Source organism: Hemiscyllium ocellatum, chromosome 28, assembly GCF_020745735.1.
Source record: "Hemiscyllium ocellatum isolate sHemOce1 chromosome 28, sHemOce1.pat.X.cur, whole genome shotgun sequence".
Taxonomy (NCBI): domain Eukaryota; kingdom Metazoa; phylum Chordata; class Chondrichthyes; order Orectolobiformes; family Hemiscylliidae; genus Hemiscyllium; species Hemiscyllium ocellatum.
This window is the reverse complement of record NC_083428.1, coordinates 7,876,506-7,900,043: the sequence shown is the minus strand read 5'-3', so window position 1 is coordinate 7,900,043 and position 23,538 is coordinate 7,876,506. Positions and strand designations below refer to the sequence as shown.

Below are 23,538 nucleotides of genomic sequence, written 5' to 3'. Positions count from 1 at the left end.
ACAAAGAAGTGGTAAATGGAATACAAGTTGGGAACATGAATACAATGTGACATCATGCACTCTGCTAAAAAGAATTGAGGCACGGACTATTTTCTAAATGGGGAGAAAATTTGGAAACCTGAAGTGCAAAGGACTTGGGAATTCTAGTCCATGATTCTCTTGCAGGTTGATTCGGTAGTTAGGAAAGCAAATATAATGTTGGCATTTATTTTGAGAGGACTAGATTATCAAAGCAAAGGTGTACTTCTGAGGCTTTATAAGGCTCTGGTCAGGCCACATTTAGAATAATGTGAACAATTTTGGGCCCTATATCTCAGGAAGGATGTACTGGAGAGGGTCCAGAGGAGGTTCAGGAGAATGATCCCAGGAATGAAAGGCTTCACATATAAGGAACATTTGAGGACTCTGAGACAATACTCAATAGAGTTTAGAAGGATGAGGGGAATCTGATTGAAACTTACAGAATACTGAATGGCCTGGACAGAGCGGATATTGGGAAGATGTTTTCATTAGCAGGAGAGCTGAGGACCCAAGGGCACTGCCTTACAGAAAAGGGAAGACCTTTTAGAATGGAGATAAGGAGAAACTTCCTCAGCCAGCGAGTGGTGAATCGATGGAATTCATTGCCAAGAAGACTGTAGAGGTCAGGTCATTGAGTATATTTAAGACAAAGATGGACAGGCTCTTGAATGTCGAGGGGATCACGGGTTATGGGGAGCAAGCGAGAGAATGGGGTCGAGAAACTTATCAGCCATGATTGAATGGCAGAGCAGACTCAATTGGCAATGGCCGAATTTCTGCTCTTTTGTCTTATGGTCTTATTCAAGGCTTTGGACCAAGTGCTTTAAAATGGGATTAAAATAGTTAGATGGTTGTTTTTGATTGATTAGATTACCTACAGTATGGAAACAGGCCCTTCAGCCCAACAAGTCCACACCAACCCTCCAAAGAGTAACCCAACCAGACCCATTCCCCTGCCCTATATTTATCCCTAATGCACCTAATACTATGGGCAATTTAGCATGGCCAGTTCACCTAACCTGCACATCTTTAGACTGTGGGAGGAAGCCAGAGCAGCTGGAGGAAACCCCTGCAGACACAGGGAGAATGTGCAAACTCCACACAGACAGTCACCCGAGGGGGAAAATGGAACCTGGGTCCCCAATGCTGTGAGGCAGCAGTGCTAACCACTGAGCCACCGTACTGCCCAGCACGGTTTTTGACCAGCACGGTTATGATGGGACCAAAGGGTTTATTTCTGTGCTGAAGACCTTTGTGGATCTTTGGTAACTTTGCTATTAGGCATCTGGTACACTGGACAATGGCATGTTATTCAACTTCAATGGCCTGTAACTGTAATTTCTAAAATGAGTTAATGGGCCTCCGCCCAAGTTTTACCTGAATTCCTCAGAAAAAGTCACTATAATACTGTTTATCTGAGACAGTGTGGGTAATCAAATCTTACCCAAACTGATGGTGGGTTAATGTTTACTCCCAAGACTGCTTCCTGGTGATGAAATAGGGAACAACAACAGTGGTAGTCACAAGAGGTCAGGACTTCAACCTATTGTTTCAATTGGAACAAGTGAGAAAAACGCCTTGTATTTATATAGCACAATTCACTTTATCATAAAATACCAATTTGAAAATGGCAAACGTTAGTTACTGGATACAACTGAGGTCTTGCCTACTGGCCAGAGAGCCATGACAAAACTCCTCTTTGACCCTTCTCCGGTAGCTTGCTATTAATTATCTCTTTTATTAATAGAGGCATTGAGTTCCAGAACCATGAGGTTATGCTACACCTGTACAAAACTCTGGTGCGGCCACACTTGGAGTATTGTGTACAGTTCTGGTTAAAACATTATAAGAAGGATGTGGAAGCTTTGGAAAGGGTGCAGAGGAGGTTTACTAGGATGTTGCCTGGTATGGAGGGAAGGTCTTACAAGGAAAGGCTGAGGGATTTGAGGCTGTTTTCGTTGGAGAGAAGAAGGTTGAGAGGTGACTTCATAGAGACATATAAGATAATCAGAGGGTTAGTTAGGGTGGACAGGGAGAGCCTTTTTCCAAGTATGGGGACGGCAAACATGAGGGGGCATAGCATTAAATTGAGGGGTGATAGATTTAGGACAGGTGTCAGAGGTAGTTTCTTTACTCAGAGAGTAGTAAGGGTATGGAATGCTTTACCTGCAATAGTAGTAGATTTGCCAACTTTAAGTACATTTAAGTTGTCATTGGACAAGCACATGGACGTACATGTAGGTTAGATGGGCTTCAGATTGGTATGATAGGTCAGTGCAACATCGAGGGTCGAAGGGCCTGTACTGTGCTGTAATGTTTTATGTCCTATATTCTATGTTCTACTGGGGAGTCCAGAACCGGGACCACAGTTTAAGGGTATGGGCTAGGCTGTTTAGACAGTCAAATAATCTTGTGGCATTTAACCGCCCAGCATGGCCATTTGGGTTGAGATGAGGATGTTGGGGAGGGAAGTGAGTGGGGTCCAGTTACCCTGGGAACTACCCCCTGACAGGACATGGCACCCTTTAAGGAAGTTGGGGGCGGGTGCGAGTGAGATTGGAGAAAATTCTCCAATTTCTGTCGAGTTTTGTTGTGGGGGAGGATTGAATCTGCATCAGTTCAATAAGAATTTCATTTATTCCCACTCCTCCTCACACCCCATTAAATGTTTCCTCTGTATTTGTCACATTCTTTAAATATCTAATTTGTGACCTTTTTTTCAACTGGATTCATTCTTTGACACCTTTTTGAGGATATAACTTTTGATCAAAGTTGCCTGAATGTTACTGAGTAAGTCCACCCCAGCTCTGGTCCCCACCTCCCTGCTGCAAGATGCTTTGAAGAACGGGAGAGAAATGTCTTGTCATGGGGATCACAATCGATCCTAAGATAAGTTTCTGACCACATTTCCATGACCTCACTAGAAACACAGTTGTGTCTCATTGCCCATGCTCAGTTCACCTGCTGAATCCCTTTTTTGGGCCTGTATTATTTTAGACATAATCACTCTCTACACTCCTGGTTGTCTCCTGCTTTCTACTCTCTGTAGAAAGTCCTAATGTGATACTCTCTGTAAACTCTGCAATCCTTCAAAACTCAGCTTCCTGTGTCCTAATGTGAACCAAACCTCATTTTCCCCCATTGCTCCTCTGCTCGCTATGTTAGCTCCTGATGAAGTAATTCCTCTTTTTTTATATATGGAATTCCCATTCCTGTTTGCAAACTACTCCAAGGCCTCATTCTTCTCGGTCTCTGGAAGTTCCTCCAATCTCAGAATACTCCTCTGATGCTGCTGTTAGCTTCACTCCAGATAGGATCAGTTATTAATCAGGCTGCCCATGTGTGTGAACTCAATCGGGAAGATTAAAAACTGCAGGCCATTCGGCAAAACCGTTCCAAGTTCCTTGACCTCTCAACAACAATGGTCACCAAACTCAGGCTAGCTAAACATGCTTTGTTTGCTGGCCTCTAAGAAAGCAACTCGATGGGCTGAACAGCCTGCTTCAGTGCCAGTACATTTCATTTTGTATTCCTTTCAATTGAGGGGAGAGTCAGGGTTACTCTTTTGGCTGAGGGAACAGAGGCTTTTACTAGGACTGATTCCCCGTTTTTCCACCCACTCTCCCTGCCTTCCATCACCCCAATAATCCCAACCTCAGCATACAGTTGTAGAGAGAGCCAAATTGTGATCCGTAACCTGTGGCTGCCATTGTAATTTGCTTCCACTGAGTGGTGATGATAATAGGCCTTTCTCTCTGTCTCTCTGTTGTTCAGCCATTAGCTCGCTGGTGTGACCTGCCACGCCGAGACGCTGCCAAGATGCCAGAAAGTGCATGGAAGCTGACTTTCTACACTGCCTCCTGGTCCTACAGCACCTACCTACTCTTCTTGACAGATTACCCCTTCTTCCATGATCCACCATCCGTCTTTTATGGTACGGTAAGCAGACTGACTCTAACAGTTTTTATTGTAACTAGTTGGTGCTTTTTAAAAAAATGGTCTGCTGCTTGAGATCAAACTGCTCAGTGCCTGCGACTGGGTTGTTTTGAATATCCAATCTCTTTGCCAAGCACTTCCAGGTCAAGTCAACTGAAGTAAAGTAAAGTTTTCTCCAATTTTATTATTCTTTCATGTGGGGGTTCCTGGAAAGACCGGTATTTATTGTCTAGCCCTAATTACCTTTGGATTGAATGGCTTGCTAGGCCATTTCGGAGGGTATTTCAGAACCAATTCCATATTTAAGAGTCTGGAGTCACATGTAGGCCAGACTGGGTGAGATTTCCTTCCCTAATGAAACAGATGGCTATAAACAACAATTGATAGTTGAATGATCATCATCAAAAAGACTAGCTTTAGTTCTCATGGCTGAACAATGCTAATTAAACTATCGTTAACTAATCTTGAAGAGTGAAAGAGTGATTTTGAAGGGTTGGCTCATCTGCTCCTAAAAGCCTCCAAGATCTCTCCTCTCCTTCGATCCTAGTCTCTTGCATGGCCTTGATTTCCTTTGTTCCCGCACTGGAGGCTGTCCTGTCGAAAGCTTGGGTCTTGAACTCTGGAATCTCCTGCTGTGAACTTCTGTCTTCTCATTGAAGCTGACTTCTTCAACTAAATGTTGCTTCTCTCTGTCCCTAACATCTGTTAGTGGTAGAAAATTAAGTCTAACATTATGTTTAAAGGTGCTATATAAATGTGAACCCTTGTTGTGCAGAATGCAAAGGATCAGATATGATGGAAAAACATGTACTGTTTTTAAAAAATAAAACTCTAGAGTGAGCATAAGTTGCCATTGGCTGTTCGCTTTGGTATGTTAGTTGGGTTCAGTAGAACTCTTGCCTCAGAGATAGAAGACGTGGGATCAGGCCTCAATGCAGGATGTGGACAGAGATAGCAGGTTCATGGTCTTTAATTCAGTTTTACTCATTGTTATTTATTCACTGGATGTGAGTATCGCTGGCTGGGCCAATATTTATTACCCATCCCATAATAACTCAGGAAGCCTGAATGGAGAGGAATATTGTTCATTGTTGAACACCAAAATACAGCCACTATTCATGGTGTATGGACGGTAGATCTGCAGATCCATCCCTGGGTCAACCTTTTTTTAATATTCTTTTACGTCTTAGGTCTGCATTTTTTAATGACTTTCCAACTGCTAAATCACTGATTTTTTTTTTTGTTTTTAACTATTAACCACCACCAGTGATCACCTGCTGGGTCTGCTTTAGTTCTTTTTTATTTAACCTATTTTTCTAATCAATCTGTTCAGTGATGTTATCACACCTCTGGAGCAGGTGGGACTTGAACCTGGACCTCCTGCTCCAGGGGAAGGGACACTGCAACTGCACCATAAGAGGGCCCAGGGTCTGCTTGCAAGGCCTTTACCTGTTACCAAGGGAACTTGTACAGGCTTTTTAAGGTTTATTACATCCCTAGTACCCTGGGGGAGGACGTGCTGAGCTGGCCTTTTGAACTGCTGCAGTCCATTTGGTGTAGGGCCATTCACGATCCTGGTATGGAAGGCTTCTGCAATGTTGATGCAGTAGCGGAACAATGATTATATTTTCAAATCAGAACGGTAAGTGCCTTGACGAGGAACAGGTATTGGTGTCCCCAAGCATTTTCTTCTCTTATCCTTCGATATAGACTGGTTATGGATTTTGAAGGTACTGTCTAAGGAGACTTTGAGAATTTTATTATTAGGTAGCTTTTTAATTGCAGATTTTTATTGAATTAAAATATCACCAATTACCGTGATGGGGTTTAACCGATGTCCCCAGAACGGTGGCCTCTGCTGACGGGACCATGTTTCGTGAGTGTGATACTGCAAAGGGGATGTCAGAGCACAGTGTCTATGTTTATGATTCCATTTCAGTATTTGAAGAAGAGGTGGAAGATTTCAGTGTCCTGCCCTGCATCCCTCCCTTTAAGCAAAGTCATTCACCAGAAAATAAATTAAGTGGTCATTCAGCTCAATACATCTTGTGAGATTTTGCTGTGTGCCAAGTGACGATCATGTTTTCCCACATTGTAAAGGCAATCATTTAGATGTAATTACAGATCCTGTTTGAGATGCTGGTAATGTAAAGAATTTGATATAAAGACTAATATTCCTCATAGTCCAGTCTTTTCTCACTTTCAGCTCCTCCCATGTCCCTCAGCTTTTAGGAAGTGGAATGTTTTCGATACCCTATTAATGAATCATTGTGTACTGTCAGTGAAGTGGTGTTCTTTGTCAGTCTGCTTGCTGCTAAATCATGAATCTTTATGTCTTGTCAAATGAGTTGTTGTGGATGGTTTAGTTTTGTTAGTGTTGGCAGTGTTGTGGGCACAACTGAGCTCTCGATAAGATCTTTGCACAATGACTAACATACTGACGAACTGTGCAACAAAAGAAGGTTAAACATGACCCCTTTCTCCTTCTAGAGAGCACTGGCCTCACTCCACAATACAACACCCTTCAGGAGACTGCACCACGCACAGTATTATACCCAACGAACCAAAGTACTGACTGGGAGAAGCTGAGGGGGAGGGGATGTAATCAGGAGGGAGATTCAGTTCAAGGACGCAGTGAGGACCAAGTACAAGGCAACAGAGGGAGGGGAAAGACCAGGAAATGCTTCACATTTCTCTGATTTGTCCTGAAAATAAATGACTGAAAATTGTCTTGTTTCCACAAATATTTACCCTCACATCTATGGCACAGTGGCTCAGTAGTTAGCATTGCTGTCTCACAGCACCAGCGACACAGGTTCGCTTCCACCCTTGGGTGACTATGGAGTTTGCATGTTCTCCCCATATCTGCTGGGTTTCCTCTGGGTGCTCTGGTTTCCTCCCACAGTCCAAAGCTGTGTAGGTTAGGTGGATTGACCATTCTAAATTGCCCTGTGGTAAATGTGGGGTTATAGGGTAGGATGCTCCTCAAATGGACAGTGCAGGCTTGAAGGGTCAAATAATCTCTTTCTGCACTGTATTGAATCTATCTTGATCCGTTAATTCCACCCTCCCAAACCTGGGACCTCCTTCACTTGAAAGGTCAGGAGTAGCAGGTCCTTGGGAACACCATTGCCTCTAAGTCACACACATCCCACTTGGATATTTATCACCATTACTTCATTGTCACTGAGTTTATATATTTGAACACCAGACCGTACAGGATTAGGGGAGCTTACTCACCATATGGACTGCAGTGGCTAAACAAGAGGGTCCCCACCACTTTCTCAAGGACAATTTGTGATAGACAGTAAATCTCAACCTTCTTTGGAATGCCCATATCCCAAGGGCTGATCTTTTAAAGAAGATATTTTCAGTACTCTGTGTGCATAGTGATTGAATGTAATCTATCTCTGCATCACCCGGCTTGGGATCAAATAATCTCATCGTGGGTGCTTGCTCTGCTCAGTTTGGGTGTTAGATTTTCTAAGTTGCAGCAGGGACTACATTCAAAAGTACTAATCACCCACAACAGGCTTGAGGGTGGCCTGAGGTCATGCAAGGTGCACCGAAAGGCCAGCCCCTGCCTCTATTCAGCGGTTATATCCGCACATTGCGGGCTCCATCTCCAAGGGACACCAATGTGTGGTGGTAAGCTTCAGGTCTTGTGCGATCAGTGAACACATCATCCCTAAAAATGTTGTTTTCATTGACAATTCTTTAAGTTCCCTTTATGATTTGATGGTTGCTATGGTGACCCTTACGGGGTTGCAGTTTAAGTTTGATTGAATTTGGTTTTATTGATTGCAAAATTATCAAAAGACAAGCCTATCTTTTACTTGCAATGCAGGGATGGGTTCCATATTGAAGAAGATCGTTGTGTTGTGTCTTTGATCAGTGATTGAGGAGCCCTATTTCAAGATTAATTTATAGTTAAAAATCATACAACACTAGGTTATGGTCCAGCAGGTTATTTGGAAGCACTAGTTTTCAGAGTGCTGCTCCTTCCATCAGGTGGTTGTGGAGTATTAGTTTATATACAACCACCTGATGAAGGAGCAATGCTCAAAAAGCTAGTGCTTCCAAATAAACCTGTTAGACTACAACCTGGTGTTGTGTGATTTTGCACATTGTCCACCCCAGTCCAACACCAGCATCTCCAAATCTTAATTTGTAGTGACTGAGATATTTCAGATGCGTGGAGTATGTGGTGCTGGTGCTGGTTTACTGTTATTCGAGCTACAGTCACCTCTCACTGTGGCACCTAACCTTTTGCAGCCTTGTATCTTTTTAAAACGTGGCTTTGCCTGTTGGCACACTGTGTGTCAGTATTCCACATCATCAGGTGTGAAACATGGGGGCTTCATGCCTGTAAATCAGCAGCCAGTGAGTTGCTAATCCCTGGAGAGTAGGGGAGGGCAGCGTTGGAGAGGTGCCCAAGGCAGAGGGATTTGCATACGCATGCGTCTTGAAGCAGAGGTCACCAAATGGTGACTAGGAGTAAGAATCCTGGGTGATGTCTCCCCACGTGTCCATAGCAGTGGTGCTTAATTCCATTTGTTCAGGGGATCTTGGCACCACTAGCTAGGCCAGCATTTATTATTGCTCGAAAGGCGCAGCAGGTCAGGCAGCATCCAAGGAGCAGGAAATTCGACGTTTCGGGCATAAGCCCTTCATCAGGGCTGACCTGCGCCTTTCCAGCAACACATTTTCAGCTCTGATCTCCAGCATCTGCAGACCTCACTTTCTCCTCCAGCATTTATTATTGCCTTGCCTTTAAGTGGTGAACTAATTTCTTGAACCACTGTAGTCCATGTGCGTTCAATAGCCCCATAGGGAATTCTAGGATTTTGACCGAGCAACAGTGAAGAAACCGCAATATATTTCCAAGTCAGGATGGTGAGTAGCTTGGAGGGGTGAGTGGCTTGCAGGTTGGTGGTGTTCCCTGTATCTGTTGCCCTTGTCCTTCTAGATGGAAGTGGTTGTGGGTTTGGAAGGTGCTGTTGAAGGAGCCTTGATGAATTTCTGCTGCATATCTTGTGGACGGTACGCAGTGCTGCGCTGTGGGCTGTGATCAGCTAAGTCGGGAGAGATTTAAGGACTCGAAGCATTAGGAGGATTTCTTTATTAGGCTGAGCTATAACCAGATAGATAACCATCAGGAGTGTGTGCTCTGACAATACATGAGCAAAGAGGTGTGTGTGGCTCATTCTGCCCATGCCAGCTCTTTGAACAGGCCACTCAGTTAGTATAGCACTCTCCACCCCCAACCTGCCAGTTCCCTGTAACTCTGCAATTAATCCTTTTAAGTATTTATCCAGGTCCTTTTGTACGTTACGACTGTATCTCATTTCATTGCATTTTTATGCATTGTATTCTTGATCACAACAACTGACTGGTTTGTTTTTGCAATTACCATGTACCTGTATCCTCTGGTTACTGACCCTCCTGCCAGATGGAAGAGCTTCTGTGGAAAAAAATTCCTGAATCTTAAAATTTAAAGATAGTGATAAATGAGCTGGGAAACCTCTGATATTGTCAAATGGGTGTCCACTTCCAAAGGATTAAGTGACAGAATACAGAACATGAACAAAAATTAATATAAATAACTATTTGAGGTTTAAATGTTGAATGATTAGATCCTAATATTTTTAATCAAGTTAACCTGTTAAGGCCTGAAATCCAAGCCGGAGATTTGTGCTGAATTTCAGATAATGCAGCAACAGCGCATCATTTGAATTGTTTAATGCAAATGAACATTATTGTGAGAGAGTGTTGTGGCGGAGCCAAGTTAACTTAGGGCTGTCATCAATGCTGCCAGTTTTAGCTTGACTGAATTCAATGCATACAGTGGCAGATAATGACAAAATTTGACGTTACATAACATGAGAAATTCAAGCAGTGGCCCATGTATAGCTCCTTGAACATGTTGTGCTGTTCAATGCAATTGTTGCTGAGAGTCAAAGTGTGTGGTGCTGGAAAAGCACAGCTGGTCAGGCAGCATCCGAGGACCAGGAGAATCAGGCGAAACATTGACTCTCCTGCTCCTCAGATGCTGCCTGACCAGCTGTGCTTTTCCAGCACCACGTTCTTTGACTCTGATCTCCAGCACCTGCAGTCATCACTTTCTCCTAGTTGTTGCTGTCTGCTTTCCCATCCTCTCGCCATCCCTTGATTTCTTAGGACTAAAACCCTATTGACCTCAGTCTTTAATATATTGATTTATTCAGAGGATGTGGAAGTTGTTGGTTAGGTCATCTTTATTTCCCAATCCCTTATTTTCCTTGAGAAGGTGAGGGTGAGCTGTCTTCTTGAACCACTGCAGTCCATGTGCTGTAGGTTGACCCACAATGCCCTTAGGGAGGGAATTCCAGGACTTTGTCACTGGGTCAATGAAGAAATGACGATATATTTCCAAATCAGGATAGTGAGTGGCTTGGCAAGGAATTTACAGGGAATGGTGTTCCCTTGTATCTGCTGCGCTTGTCCTTCCAGGTGGAAGTGGTCATGGGTTTGGAAGGTGATGGTTGAGGAGCCTTGATGAGTTACTGTAGTGCCTGTTGTAGATGGAGTACATTACTGCAGTTGGTGGTGGTGGGAGTGAATATTTAAGGTGATGGCCATGCTATTAAACGACCGAGCATTCACAGCTTCCGGTATAATGAATTCCAAAGATTTGCAAGAAATTTCTCTTCAGCACAGTGCCAAATGTCAGACTAGATTAAGATCAGCCATGACCATGGTAAATGGCAGAGAAGGTTCGAGTGCCTGAATTGCCTACTCCCACTCCTAATTCCTATGCTCAGAGGATCTCTTATCCTGAGACTGTGAGACACCCAAAGTTTTGGACATTTTGATCAGGTGAAAGGATGAATTATCACTCATCCTTTGAAACCCACAAAAAACTTTATTTGTTTACAATGAGTGAGGTCCATTCATATAAATCTCTCCTCATACGACAACTCTCCTGTTCCAGGAATGACTCTAGTGTTCTCATAATCTCATAACTGAGCTGATACTTGTCCATTTTTCTCTGAAATATTTGGAAAAAACTGTTTGTTGTTAACGCTCATAATTTCTACCCCTTCCTCATTTTCCACCACTTTACTTTCTGTGTTCATTTGTTAATTTCCAGAACTTTCCCAGTCCATTGGTTCGCCACTTTTGCTTCTGTTTGTTTAAACGCACAGGCATACCTTCATGTGCACCATGTCTCAGAATACCGCCCCCTCTTGGTCACACGCTCACAGTTCAAGCCACGTTCCAACAGCTTTCGAGCACTTGGGCTTTTTGAGTGTTCCAGCTAACACTGCGGTGCCTTGCTGAGGGGGTGTCGCACTGTTGCAGGCTCCATCTTTCCGATGAGAATTAAATTAAATTGAGGTGCATTCTGACTCCTCAGGCAGATTTCAATGAAACCATGGCACAGCATTGAGGAAGATTCAGGAGAGATGTTACTGGGAATGGAAGATTGAAGTTATAAGTGAGACTGGATAGGCTAGGACCTTTGCACTGCAGTGTAGGAGGTTGAGGGTGACATTATAGAGGTTTATAAAATCATTAGGGATATAAGTAAGGTGAATGGCAGGTGTCTTTTCCCTAGAATGGGGGATTTTAATACTAGGGGGCATATTGTTAAGGAAAGAGAAGAAAGATTTTAAAAAGACACGATGGCAATTTCTTTTTAAGAGAGTTGGTTTGTGTGTGGAATGAACTTCCAGAGGAAGTGGTGGATGGGGTACAGTTACAACATTTAAAAGACATTTGGATAATGTTTATTCCTCAATTAATCTCGCTAAAACAGATGATCTGGCCGTTATCACACTGCTGTTTGTGGGAGTTTGCTGAATGTCATATTTCCCCTTTGACTATGCTTCAAATATACCTCATTAGTCACAGGGGCAGGGATAGAAAAACAGACCCCATTGCTGTTCCTGATTTAGGCCCCTGTGTCGCTTCCCCACCTAGGCCTCCCCTACCTAGTTACACCAGGCCCCTAAGAACCCAGTCCCTGGTACTATCCTGAATCATGTTTGTTTGACACATCTTGTGGTCATAGAAGCACTTTTTAAAAAAAAGTGGTAGGAAGTGTGGAACTTCTGAACTAACCACCAGGTTCCACAGATGAAGATGGACCCATCACAAAGGAATCATTATGAATTCCTCCATTTTAAATGCTTTGCCTATTTGTCCCACTGTTCCTTCCTTGAAGCTGCAAGTGTTAATGTGGTAGAGAATGCGAAATGTGGATGGATTGGGGGTGACATTATCTATTTTTCAATAAAAGGAAAAGCTGGAGGTGGGAAATGGTGAAATGTTGAAGTGAAGCACAAAAAAGATGGAGTGAGACAGAAAGTGGTAATGTGAGCCAAATTGTAAACTGTAAGAGAACAGCTGACATAACATTATGGAGGCTAGATCACTGAAAACATTTAAAGAGGAAGCAGATAGTCTTCAACTTCTTGATAATCCAAAAATTTATGAGTTGCTGGCATGGAAGAAGAGTAGAGGCCTGGGGCAGATCAGTCGGTTGGTGAGGCAGGCTTGAGGGGCTGAATGGCCTACTTCGATTTATCATGTTCTGAAAACATTGCAGTCACGCCATAACATTGATGCAAAATTCCATGAATTCAACAATATTTAACAGGTGAGTTGTTTCATAAACCATCCATCTCCTTTCACCCTGTCCTCAACTATACCACAGTCTTTCCTATTGTGACTTCAACTCTTTTTTTAAATTATAATCTTCCTCCTCTAATGTCGAGCTCATCTGTGCAAACTAATCCTGTGCATGTGAAGGGTGTTTGGGACTGGAAAGGTGTGTGTGAGAGAGAGGGAGTATAAGCATGCTGTTTGGTATGGGTGAGGAGGAATTCTCTCCCTCCCTTTCTCCAGTCAGCTCTGATTAAATAGGAATTTAAATCCCAATTTAAATCCTTGTTCATTTCACTCTTTTCCGGTTCTGACAAAGGCTTTAGATTGGCCATTTTGTCCACAGATGCTGACTGACCTACTGTTGTGCTTCCAAGGTTACGTGTTTTCAGAATATCTTGTGACGTTATTTGAAACTGAGAGCAAGCTGTTAAACAGCGGGGAATGCCTCCACTTACTCTAGTCCTGCCTTGTTCTGTTAACTGTGAGTGTATTTTAACAATGTGTGAAGTTTAGATACAAACACTGAAGGCACTTGAGGTCTGTTTATACAAACCCTAACCCTTGGTGTGAAGCTTTGCCCCAGGTTGGCACCAGCAATTCAAGACTTTAGTTCTGTGTGGTAACTGGAGAAGGTGTAATTGCTTTCTACAGAGTGGAAAAAGTTAAGGGTGAATTGATAGGAGTGACACTGGCTCAGTGGTCAGCACTGCTGCCTCATGGCGCCAGGGACCCAGGTTTAATTCTAGCCTTGGGTAACTGTCTATGTGAATTTTCCTCCGGGTGCTCTGGTTTCTTCCCACAGTCCAAAGATGAGTAGGTTAAGTGGATTGACCATTGGAAATGGAAGGTTACAGGGACAGGGTCTGGGTCTGGGTCAGAGGCTCTTTTGGAGAGACAGTGTGGGCTGAATGGCCTGCTTCCACACGGTAGGGATTCAATGACCTAGAATGTTTTAACATCTGTTCATGGGATGTAGGTGTTGCTGGCTGGGCCAGCATTTCTTGCCCATCCTTAATTGCCCAATGGGCTGTTAAGAATCCACCACATTGCTGTGGGTCTGGAGTCTGCATTTAGGCCAGAGCACGTAGGGATGACCGATGTCCTTCCTGAAAGAACATGAGTGAATTTGATGGGTCTGCATGACAATTGACAGTTATACATGGTTGCTATTGGCTATCTTTTTATTGAATTCAAATTTCACTCCCTGCGACAGGGGGATTTGAATGCATTTTCCCAGAACGTTTTCCAGATTAGTAATCCAAACACCACCACCTCCCTAACTGGAGTGGTTTTCACAGAACAAGTAAGAATAAACTGTGTCCAATGGTGAGTGTGTTAGTAATTAAAGGCCACAGATTTAAAGTAATTGGCAAAAAAATTCAAAGGGGTCACGGGGAAAAATCTGTTCTTTTTGATGATGTGTTTTTAAGGTCTGAAAGTCTGTGCTTTCAGTGGTGGTGGAAATCAATGCCACTGGAATTTTCAGAAAGCAGCCGGATTTGTACTTGAAGAAGGGCATTCAACTTGACAACAATTTATTGTAGAATTCTGTTCTTGCCAGGACGATCAGGGATATAGTATCTCTACAGTGTCATCAGGCCATTTACACCGATCCTCCAAAGAGCATCCCTACCAGACCCACCTAAATTTTGTAACTCTTCATTTCCCATGGCCAGTCCACCCTAACCTGCGGACTATGGGAGGAAACCAGAGCACCCAGAGGAAACCCATGCAAACACGGGGAGTACATGCAAAATCCATACAGACAGTTGCCTGAGGGTGGAATTGAACCAGGGACCCCGACGCATTGAGCCAACAGTGCTAACCACTGAGCCAGTGTACCTCCCCAAATATTTTAGATTATCTTAGGATATCATTGGTAGATTTACTGTGACTGATCCTCCTTGCTGGCATTAGTTAAGCCAATGATGTCATATGGGGAAGAATGTCAGTGTGCCACCTTTGGCAGAAGATAGTCTCTACAACTGTGGTGACTACATGGAGAACTTGTAGAATATACACCAGGACTCTGGTTAGCTGCTCCTAGGAACTGTCCTTTCTTTATGTCTTGATGGGTGGAGCTTATCTTTTTGATGTCAGTTAACTCTTTCAGGTACTGACCGCGTTATACAGCAAAGGGAACAGATTGACAGGGTTTTGGAGAAAAACTAAGGGGGGCGAGATAGATCTTTCCAAAGAGCTTGTACAGATACAATGGGCAGAGTGGCCTTGATCTGTGCTTTTTTGGTTCTAATGAACTTAAATGCATCTTAACTTTGGCTTTTGGAAAACATTGCCTGAGCCCTGGTGTCACCTTGGTGCCTTGTGACACAATCATTATCCCATTAGCTTGCACTTTGGTGTGAAGGCCAGCAGGAAATGAGAGAGGATTATTGTATTTCAGTCAGGCAATACCACGAGGAGTTAACCAGCATGCTCTACTTTCAGGATGGAAAGCAACAATTGATGTCCCTAAAGATATCGCCATTGCTTACCTGGCTCAGTGCAGTTTCTATGGACATGCTATCTATGCCACTGTGTACATGGATGCCTGGAGGAAGGACTCTGTTGTGATGTTAGTCCATCATGTGATAACACTGGGTCTAATCGCCTTCTCCTATGCCTTCAGGTGGGTGTCTGTGTGAGTGTGTTTTGTTTGTGTGTTTGTTCATTTGTGAAAGAGTGTGTGTGTGTGAGAGTGAGAGGGTGTGTGTGTGTGTCTGTCTGTGTGTGTGTGTGTTTTGTTTGTGTGTTTGTTCATTTGCGAAAGAGTGTGCGTGTGCGTGAGAGGGTGTGTGTGCGTGTGCGTGAGAGGGTGTGTGTGTGTGTGTGTGTGTGTGTGTGTGTGTGTGAGAGAGAGTGAGAGGGTGTGTGTGTGAGAGAGTGAGAGGGTGTGTGTGTGTGTGTGTGTGTGTGTTTTAACATTTATCAGCTCAAGTTGAGTGTATTCCTGGAAGTTTCTTCACCTCAGTTCTTCCTTCCCACAGTGAAACCCTTTTTTCCTCCCATCTTCAACATTTTTACAACTGAAAAACCCAACTTGATTCAAGTAAATGTTAAAATGAATATGTCTTTGTGTTTTAATGTTTTTGTTATTTTTTTTTCTCCTGGAGTTTGTTTGCCATGATATCCAGCCTTTTAATCTGCAATTACTGGAAACTCCAGCGTAATACAGAGATGATTGGCAACTTTGGTACATGAAAGGGTTAAGTTAGTTAAGGATTAAAACCTTAGCTTAATATACAAAGCAATAATTTGTATAAGCAAAGTTAATAAAGCAATGGATATACAGAGAAATGAATAACAAATAAGGCATTCAGGCTATTGAGACTAATAGTGTAGAAGCCATAATATCAGAACTTGGGTCAAAGAACAGACAATGCCTATGAAAGACTGTGGGCAAATAACGATTGAAGGGTGGGTATTGTAATATGCGTGTTGTAATCTCTATAAACTATGAGGGTATTCTGTAACCCACCAGAATGAATTATAAACATTACAGTGTTTTAAAGCTCTCTCCCCATACGAATGTATGAAATAAACAATTGCTGCTCTATTTTCCTGACATACTCTTGTCAATTTGTCAAGTTGACCCTCATTATAGTATGCTTTAACAGCAGGAACCAGTGAAGTGGGCACTCAGTAGAGACCATGCCTCTGTCACACTGTGCTAATTCAGTGTTATTACAGCTTTCCCTTGAGGTTTTCCTTGCCTGATTGATAGCTTGTAAATACAAAGCTGAGAAGGTAAATCTTTTCATTGAGGACTTCTGTCTTCCTGAGCAGGATTGAGGCCAATCAGCATCCAACATTCTGTTCTGACATCTCTGCTCGTGTTTTAAAAGCCAGGGCAACCCATCTCAATCTAAATCAATTAAAATCCTAAAGAAAACCATTTGTAACATGCTAAACAAAAAGGTCAATTCACACTAACTTTCATTGTTACTGGATCCTTTCAGAAAACCCTAGGATCCAGATCTGGAACATCACCAAAAAATAATTGATTCTTGCTTGGACCACCCCCTATCTGTGCCCCAAAATTTGTTGAAAACTATCTATTAGATTTTAAACTATATTGTTCATAGACAAATGGGGGTGAAAACATCACTCCTACTGGAAGTGGGCAGGGTTAGAGGTAATCAGTCAATTATAAGGCTCTTGATCTACTGAGCTGAATGCCTGCAGAACAAAACATTGCATTGATATAGTGCTTTAACATACCTTGGATGTTGGCAACTAAGTCAACCTCTTAAGTCTCAAAATCCCCTTGAAAATGGGGGTTGACTGGTACTCTGTGTATAAAAGTTATCTGATGGCGTAGGTCATTTTAAGATGAGGTAGTTATACCAGTGTTTCGTATGAAATGGAAGTGAGATGGTTTATTCAATGAGGCAACTATGTGATTCACAACTGTCCCTGAGGGTGGGGTGGGGATGTGTTGTGGTGGGGGTGGGGGTGGGGGTGATGTGGTCCTAGGAAAACGCACATTCTGTAGCCTGCATGCTCACCTTCCTTCACAACAAGTATTTTCAACCATCATCAAAGTGTTTATGAACACATCAAACCATTGGTACTGGGATCAGTTACAAAGAGTGGGTGTGCCTTAAACTGTTGCATGTTTCCACTACACTGCCCATATCATCTTCTCGTTCTTTTATACCTTAAAATATGGTCATTGGAAATAAAACATCCATTTTTGGGGTGAAAAATTGAGGCTGATTACTAATATGAGCACAGAATGTCGTCTGAAACCGGGCATCGACAGTTACACTGAAGATTTACAAAACAGATTTCTGGGTCGAGAGAAGGTTAGGGCTACTTAGAGGGTGCGCACAGGAGAATTAGAAAAGAAAGTGCAACATTGAGTCACCTCAGGAGATTTTAGATCAGTGTTAGGAAGGAATTGAGGTGGACCGTGGGAATTTCAAAATTTGAGGCCAAGGCAACTGAAAGTGTGCCCTCTAGTGGTTGAGCAATTAAGCTGGAAAGGGCAGAAATCACAGAGCATGGGTTTCATGGAGGAGAGGAGAATCACGGGAGAGGATGGAGGATTCTGAAAGCAAGGGTGAGAATGTTAAAATCAAGGTGTTGCTTTGAGTGGGAGGTAATTCAAGAAGTGAGTACATTGTTGTGGTTCTGTTAGCCGAGCTGGAAGTTTTTGCTGCAAACGTTTCGTTCCCTGGCTAGGGAACATCATCAGTGCTATTGGAGCCTCCTGTGAAGCCTTCACACGAGGCTCCAATAGCACTGATGATGTTCCCTAGCCAGGGAACGAAACGTTTGCAGCAAAAACTTCCAGCTCGGCGAACAGAACCACAACAACGGACACCCGAGCTACAAATCTTCAACCAGACTTTAGTGAGTACATTGTTTGTGGGGGAGATCAGGGTTTGCAATGAGAAAAGATTTGGGTAACCGAGTTGTGGATGAGCGCCACTTCACAGAGGGTTTTGACGTGGAAGATCAGCTAGGAGTGTGTTACAACATTTTTTTCCTATTTTATTGTGAGGTGAGTATGACTCTGCATGACTTGCTGTGAGTGTGTGACTCTAGTCAACAGCATGAACCAAATTTTGGGGACAGTCTCCATATTAGGTGGAAATTCTTTATTCACTCCCTAAGTATTAGCATATTCTCTGAATGCCTGTTGCCTTGTGAGGTCCTACATATCAGAACTCACTTCAACAACAAATTCTCTGCACAACTTCCAATGACTGACCATGTTGCACTTCCTCTCTGCAGCAGTGCTTCAGGACTGTTGCTTTATGTGCTTTTTTCTGACCCTGGCTTCTAGGCAAATGAAACAATACCTTAAGCTGGCTTATCTGATTGAGTCATCAATCCCACCCTTGGCTATATAAGATCCCTCGCATGTGATCCTGTTCTTAATGGGGTATGTCTCCAGTACTGCGTCAGCAATGGGTGTGACAGTGACCTTGGTTAAGACTGTGTGAAAGCTGTTCACACCCATGCAGGGAAATCATTGCCTTTGAAGATTATTTGTAGACAGGATGTCCTGTGGTCAGCCACTACCATGATGACTGTGTGTATGTGTGTGTTCCAGTTTGGGTAAAACTCCGTGCTTCTGAAAGTTCAAAATGATGTCCTGAGTTAGAACTTTTCTTTGTAACCCCTCTTCCTATCACCTGGTTTTGAGCTCAAGTGTTGAACAGAGGTCTATTTCTGTGCTGTTTAATTCTATGCCTATGACTCTATAACTTCACAACTGGTTACAAAGGATTTACAGCATGACTAAAATCCACAAATATATTACATCTTCCTCTCACTTGCAGGTATCACAATGTCGGGATCTTAGTTCTCTTCCTGCATGATGTAAATGATATTCTGCTGGAATTTACCAAACTCAATGTTTACTTTAAAAACCGAGCTGGTGTCCGCCACAAGCTGAATGATGTGGTTTCCAACATTGGTTGCTGCTCCTTTGCGATAAGCTGGTAAGTAACTGCACTCGCCCGTTCCTGGCTAAAGCATCCCAGCAGATCCACGATTGGCCATTATCCACGAGGGGTTGCCTCATCTCTTCAGTGGTGCTTCAGGCTAAATCTCCCACATCTGCTCACTCTTTCCTCCCTTATAAAGTGTGGGGTGCTCGCCCCTGTTAGAGGTGCTATATAAACGCAAGTCAAAAAGTGTTGCAGAGGAGCAGCGAGGGTTAGGTGTCCTATGTTCAGAGATCACTGTGCAGCTATAAGAAGTGATCTCAAGGAGCAGTGGAATGTTGGCTTTTGTCTCAAAGAGCCTAGCATAAGGGGAGTGAAAAGTTGCACCTTGCTGGCCATCTTTATGAACTATATTCTGTTTTGGCCACCAGACATCAGGAAGAATATATTAGCTTTGGGAATGAATGCATCACAGAGTAGGCAGAACTGTTGGGGGCTTAATGGGTTAAATTAGGAGAATGGGTTGCCTCCTTTAGCTTGTATTCTCTTTTGAGTTTAGACGATTGAGGGGTGATCTCGACAAAGGTTTGAAAATAGAGTCATAGAGATGTACAGCATGGAAACAGATCCTTCGGTCCAACCCGTCCATGTTGACCAGATATCCCAACCCAATCTAGTCCCACCTGCCAGCACCGGCCCATATCCCTCCAAACCCTTCCTATTCATATACCCATCCAAATGCCTTATAAATGTTGCAATTGTACCAGCCTCTACCACTTCCTTTGGCAGCTCATTCCATACACGTACCACCCTCTGTGTGAAAAGGCTGCCCTGTAGATTTCTTTTATATCTTTCCCTCTCATCCTAAACCTATGCTCTCTAGTTCTGGACTCCCTGACCTTAAGGAAAATACTTTGCCTATTTACCCTATCCATGCCCCTCATCATTTTGTAAACCTCTATACGCTCCAGGGAAAACAGCCCCAGCCTGTTCAGCCTCTCCCTATAGCTCAAATCCTCCAATCCTGGCAACGTGGATCTTTTCTGAACCCTTTCAGGTTTCACAACATCTTTCCGATAGGAAGGAGACCAGAATTGCATGCAATATTCCAACAGTGGCCTAACCAATGTCCTGTACAGCCGCAACATGACCTCCCAACTCCTGTACTTAATACTCTGACCAATTAAGGAAAGCATACCAAATGCCTTTTTCACTATCCTATCTACCTGCGACTCCACTTTCAATGGAGCTATGAACCTGCACTCCAAGGTCTCTTTGTTCAGCAACACTCCCGAGGACCTTACCATTAAGTGTAAAAGTCCTGCTAAGATTTGCTTGCCCAAAATGCAACACCTCGCATTTATCTGAATTAAACTCCATCTGCCACTTCTCAACCCATTGGCCCATCTGGTCAAGATCCTGTTGTAATCTGAAGTAACCCTCTTTGCTGTCCACTACATCTCCAATTTTGGTGTCATCTGCAAACTTACTAACTGTACCTCTTATGCTCGCATCCAAATCATTTATGTAAATGACAAAAAGAAGAGGACCCAGCACCAATCCTTGTTGTGGCACTCCACTGGTCACAGGCCTCCAGTCTGAAAAACAACCCTCCACCACCACCCTCTGTCTTCTACCTTTGAGCCAGTTCTGTATCCAAATGGCGAGTTCTCCCTCTATTCCATGAGATCTAACTTTGCTAATCAGTCTCCCATGGGTAACCTTGTCAAATGCCTTGCTGAAGTCCATTTAGATCACATCTACTGCTCTGCCCTCATCAATCTTCTTTGTTACTTCTTCAAAAAACTCAAATCAAGTTTGTGAGACATGATTTCCCACGCACAAAGCCATGTTGACTATCCCTAATCAGTCCTTGCCTTTCCAAATGTATGTACATCCTGTCCCTCAGGATTCACTCCAACAACTTGCCCACCACCGACGTCAGGCTCACTGGTCTATAGTTCCCTGGCTTGTCCTTACTACCCTTCTTAAACAGTGGCACCACATTTGCCAACCTCCAGTCTTCCGGCACCTCACCTGTGACTATCGATGATACAAATATCTCAGCCGGAAGCCCAGCAATCACTTCTCTAGCTTCCCACAGAGTTCTAGGGTACACCTGACTAGGTCCTGGGTATCCATCTTTACCTGTTTGAAGACATCCAGCACTTCCTCCTCTGTAGTCTGAACATTTTGCAAGATGTCACCATCTATTCCCTATAGTCTATATCTTCCGTATCCTTTTCCACTGTAAATACTGATGCAAAGTACTCATTTAGTATCTCCCCCATTTTCTGTGGCTCCACACAAAGGCTGCCTTGCTGATCTTTGAGGGCCCCTATTCTCTCCCTAGTTACCCTTTTGTCCTTTAATGTATTTGTAAAAACTCTTAGAATTAAGGAGAATCCAATTTGCAAAAGTTATCTCATGTCCCCTTTTTGCCCTCCTGATTTCCCTCTTAAGTATACTCCTACTTCCTTTATACTCTGGAAGAAGATTTGATGGTGTACAAATGAAGGAGCCTTTCCCTGCCACGGTCGGTTGAGGGGGGAAGGTGGTTGCAGAGAGAGTTGAGAATAACAGGATATTTTCAAATTGGATCATTGCAGAGTGAAATTAGATGTCATCTTTCTCCTCATCGTTGCCAACCCTGGCAGTCTGTCATTAGGTAAAACTCCAAGGGACCTGAGCAAAAGAGCTAAACAGGGTTAAGGTACAGATCAACTGTGCTCAAACTGAATACTGGGATGGGTGAAATAGTTCACTGTTTTATTAATACATCAGACAGCAAGTTATCCACAGTTGGGAAGTCATGTACACAAAAAGATGATTCTTGGGTCAGTGGTTATTCAACCTTGATATATAACAATTGGGAATGTACTGAGGTGGTGGCCATTGATTGAGGTGCACAGGAACAGGTTTAAACAGAGTGTCTGTGAATGAATTTGGAGATGCTGGTGTTGAAAGTTAATAACTGAGTAAATACATGGCTCCAGGTTTTAATCCTTCATCTCCGAGAGTTGCCAAATCACCGAAGGAGATTTTAAGTCAACAGTTCTGTAAGCCCTCGAGTAGCTTCTGTTTTTGTGAAACACCGGATGGCTGGGTTTCTCCCGGCAATTTCTCTTTTTATTTTCGCCCTCATTAATAGCCAAAAGTGTCTCCAGGAAGACGGAAACTGGACCTTCAGCAGGAAATGGTGAATTATTCAGGATCTGGCCTCTGCACCCTCTTCCAGCTCTTGCCAAGTTCATGCTCATTGGCCTTTTGATCCTGGCCTCTATATGCGGTTCCCTTGGTTTTCCTCTTTTCTGCCTGTTGTGAAGCATTTCCTCCCTTCCAGATCACAATCCCGGAAGCCTTTTCCACTTATTACAAATCCACACCTCACAGTGGCCTCCTCAGAATCTCTGTTCAGCCACCTTCTTAGCTGAAGAGACTATTTCACTGTCACCATGTTTTGCTCAGTAACTTAAGTCAGTTCTGACATTGAGGCTCAGTGAGAAGGTTAAGGTACTTGGAAATTGCATTTCGAAGGTCAGTAGCAGAATGAAATCTTTGAAAGGGTGCTGAAGAAGGAAGAAAGGATTTGTATTGATATACTGTACAGAAATCTCTTCCACAGCCAATAGTTCCGTTCCTATGCTAACCCACGCTATACAAGAATCACACAATACAAATAGCACTTAAAGGGTTGGCGATGTATTCATGTTATAGCCATTATATATTTTAAAAGTTTGTGTTACAGCCAATTCCTGTTGATGAAATGCACGTTATAGAAGAGTGACCTGTACTGTGTTTCAAATCCCAAAATGCAATAGACTTAGCATTCCATCTCTGGATGGGATGTTAAACCAAAGACCTATTTCAGGTAAATAGAGTCATAGAGATGTACAGCACAGAAACAGACCCTTCGATCCAACCTGCCCATGCCGACCAGATATCCCAACCCAATCTAGTCCCACCTACCAGCACCCGGCCCATATCCCTCCAAATCCTTCCTATTCATATACCCATCCAAATGCCTGTTAAATGTTGCAATTGTACCAGTCTCCACCACTTCCTCTGACAGCTCTTTCCATACACGTACCACCTTCTGCGTGAAAAAGTTGCCCCTTAGGTCTCTTTTATATCTTTCCCCTCTCACCCTAAACCTATGCCCTCTAGTTCTGGACTCCCCGAACCCAGGGAGAAGACTTTGTCTATTTACCCTATCCATACCCCTCATCATTTTGTAAACCTCTATTAGGTCACCCCTCAGCCTCCGACACTCCAGGGAAAACAGCCCCAGCCTGTTCAGCCTCTCCCTGTAGCTCAGATCCTCCAACCCTGGCAACATCCTTGTAGATCTTTTCTGAACCCTTTCAGGTTTCACAACATCTTTCCGATAGGAAGGAGACCAGAACTGCACGCAGTTTTCCAACAGCAGCCTAACCAATGTCCTGTACAGCAGCAACATGACCTCCCAACTCCCGTACTCAATACTTTGACCAATAAAGGAAAGCATACCAAACGCTTTCTTCACTAT

The 23,538-nt window shown here is 43.3% G+C and overlaps 1 protein-coding gene across 1 annotated transcript in view; it reads left to right on the top strand.

Moving 5' to 3' along the window:
• Nucleotides 1–23,538, top strand: part of cers1 (ceramide synthase 1) — a 59,309-nt gene that overhangs the window by 26,119 nt on the left and 9,652 nt on the right. Inside the window, exons 2-4 of the mRNA XM_060846190.1 lie at nucleotides 3,796–3,955; nucleotides 15,058–15,238; nucleotides 18,903–19,064. Of these exons, the coding sequence (XP_060702173.1) occupies nucleotides 3,796–3,955; nucleotides 15,058–15,238; nucleotides 18,903–19,064 (503 nt within the window). The remainder of the gene's footprint in view (nucleotides 1–3,795; nucleotides 3,956–15,057; nucleotides 15,239–18,902; nucleotides 19,065–23,538) is intronic.